The 2,888-nt window shown below is 29.7% G+C and overlaps 1 protein-coding gene across 1 annotated transcript; it reads right to left on the bottom strand.

Annotated features, from left to right (window-relative positions):
* Positions 1-1,103: 1,103 nt before the first annotated feature.
* On the bottom strand, positions 1,104-2,589 carry LOC105948954 (senescence-specific cysteine protease SAG39). Its single transcript, XM_012972213.2, has 2 exons — positions 2,135-2,589; positions 1,104-2,058 (listed from the first exon to the last, which is right to left on the bottom strand). Exons 1-2 carry the CDS (start codon positions 2,574-2,576, stop codon positions 1,469-1,471), a joined length of 1,032 nt encoding a protein of 343 aa, XP_012827667.2. The 5' UTR covers positions 2,577-2,589; the 3' UTR covers positions 1,104-1,468.
* Positions 2,590-2,888: the final 299 nt, after the last annotated feature.

Below are 2,888 nucleotides of genomic sequence, written 5' to 3'. Positions count from 1 at the left end.
ATCAGTACGAAAAACAAACATTTGCCGACTATATCTACAATAATAAACAAACAAAATAAAATGTTAGATATACAATCTTATATGTAAATAAAATTATAAGTAATTATTGTATCAATACGACATAATTAATAATAAAAACGCATAAATATAAAGCATGCGAAAAATTAACAGAAAAAATGAAACTTAATGGAACATTTGTAGTTTTCTGGAACGAAATTGGATGAAAGTGATGAGTGTGGTGTAAAAATGATTTTATACTCGTCTTTAATGTAATACTGTATAATACGAATATTGTGCACTTTGTAATCGAATGGTGGTAGAAAAAAATGAAATGAAAATTGAGGGGTTTATATAGTATTGAAAATGAACTCAATTCTATGGAAAAATTAAAAATTCAAAATATTTATATATTAGTTAATGAAATCAAATCAAACAAATAAAGGAAACAACCCAAAAAACAAATATAACTTGTGGAAAAAAAATCTTGCAATATAAAAACATTAAATATGAAGATACGATTTTTTTTTTTTTACCATTCAATTTTGAATTAAAGTATAAATTAAATCAATCAAAGATGATATGATGGAATCTTGGAATATTAAAGATTCCTTTATATTGGTGATTTGATATTTTATTAAAATAATAATTAATAATTTTTTTTTTTCATAATCCGTAGTTCTATAGTTCGGACCGCATTATTATATATTAAATAATGTTTTCCAAAATACAACCAACTACATTAAGAATTAATCCACCGTGTATAATAAAAATTATTTAAAAAAAATAGTGGATTATTTATTAAATACTTCTATTAAAAATTAAAACATTTTTTCATTATTATTTTTAATGGAATAGATATTCGAATATTCTAAAATATTGAAAATTAAAAAAAAAAAAAAAAAAAACAACATATTCCTTTATTTTAATATTTTAGTATTTAAAAAAATATTTTTTAATGAAAATTATTTGAATATTCGTAAATTAATTGAGTTTCATGAATTTATTTGAATAAATATATTTTGAAATACTAAAAATATAAATAAGATTTTTTTATTTCGAATTTATAAAATATTAACTTTGGAAATAATATATATACATGTGGTAATTATTAAATGATTGTGTAAATGTAAAATAGGAAAAAACTTAAAAACATCCATAAATAAAAATGCCACCTAATCAATTGAAGAATCCACCTAATCAATTGAACTCCAACTAAGCAATTTTGACAAATGACATCATCATTTGCCACATGTCAATCATTGAGGGCATAGATCCTCTTTTTATATTATATATAGATTATGTTGATCAAATCTTAGCATATATATTCTGTACGAGGTATGAAAGTGTTCTTTCATAGGATTTGCATATAGTAATTCTTTTTTAGATCTTTACAAGTAATTCTTGGTACAGGAAAGTAATTTACATACATATATACACATAGTATGTTCATCTTAAGTTTCGATTGATTTCAAGCCGTAGGATAAGAAGCTTGCATGGCAATGCCACATAGACCTTCAGCAGCATCGATGTCCCTTTGCATACGAATGTATCCGTTTTCACCCCAACTACTTCCCCACGAGTTCTTAACCAACCAATACTTTGTTCCATCACTAGTTACTCCATACCCAACCGCGGTCACACCATGGTCAAGTTCAGTTCCGCACTGTCCACTAAAAACTCCACCCGAGTAAAACTGAAAATCGGATCCACTAGCATCGATTGCAACAGATATTGGTTGGTTAGCCACAGCTTTGAGCAATGCTGACTCGCTATTGGCTGGAACATCCTCGTACCCTGTGATTTTTGCCACGTGTGAGGATTCCTTCTTTGAGTTGCATGTGCCGTCTACTCCTTCGTACGGGTAGTTGGACTCGGTAGTGAGTCCGTTATTACTGATAATGAACTCAAATGCATTGTCCATTAGACCGCCGTTACATCCTTGATCTTCACTTGTGTCACAATCCACCAGTTCTTGTTCGGATAACGAGATTAGCTTCCCCGTTTTGAGTTGGTTTAGTCCTTCTGTGGCTGCTACAGCTGAAAATGCCCAACAACATCCTGTATTTTTCGTTTATGAAAATTAGGTTCTTGAAATTAAACAATTTATCAAGAAATAATTTTTAATTTGACTTACCACATTGGCCTTGGTCCTTAACTGGAGTAACAGCTCCCTTCTTAGTCCAGTCAATGGTCGGTGGAACTGCACTAACATTTCCATACCGAAACGATGAAACTTCAAATGATGACTTAATTGATTGAGATCCCTTTTTGAATCCATTTCGAGATGCTTGAAATTCTTCGTTTGTTAAATCAGCAAATTTGTTGATGGCAAGTTTGTAAGTCCGATTTTGAGCTTCATCAACGGATTGGATATACTCAACATTTTGCTTGAATATTTTATAACGAAAGGCTTTTTCTGCATCATCTTTGTAAGTACGGCCAAATTGCACCATCCATTGCTCGTGTTTTTCGATCATTGATTTGTTAGGCAACGTGCGGGCTGTGGATTGAGAAGCATACATTTCCAATACTAACAGTGCAGCTAAAATAAACATCCAATTAGGCGACAAGGCCATTTTCAGATAGATGGATATATATGGTATTAAATGTATTGGATTTATGTTGATGAGAAAATATTGATGTGAATCCTGCTGTTGTAACACAGAGGTATTTATATATAGAAAAATAATTCAGTTCAATTCTTCTCCAGAACTCCCTGGAAAACCCGGCAAGTTAACAAAAATCATAAACTTCCGTAGAGGCTGCTCCATTTTGAATCAATTTCATATTTTATCATTTATTTTTTGTACTTTTTCTCATGAAGTCCTAAAGTGTTTCGGATCATTAGAAATTAAATTATACATATCAAAATTATTTTAAAAAAAAAT

The sequence above is a fragment of the Erythranthe guttata genome, chromosome 9 (assembly GCF_056151865.1).
Source record: "Erythranthe guttata isolate IM_541 chromosome 9, IM_541, whole genome shotgun sequence".
NCBI lineage: Eukaryota > Viridiplantae > Streptophyta > Magnoliopsida > Lamiales > Phrymaceae > Erythranthe > Erythranthe guttata.
Note: the sequence above shows the minus strand (reverse complement) of the source record. Positions and strands in the feature narration are given on the sequence as shown.

Excerpts from the sequence above, each read along its gene's own strand:
- LOC105948954 (XM_012972213.2), bottom strand. The coding sequence starts at position 2,576 with ATGGCCTTGTCGCCTAATTGGATGTTTATTTTAGCTGCACTGTTAGTA. Across the intron at positions 2,059-2,134 it reads TAAGGACCAAGGCCAATGTG|GATGTTGTTGGGCATTTTCA; the intron begins GTAAGTCAAATT and ends CGAAAAATACAG.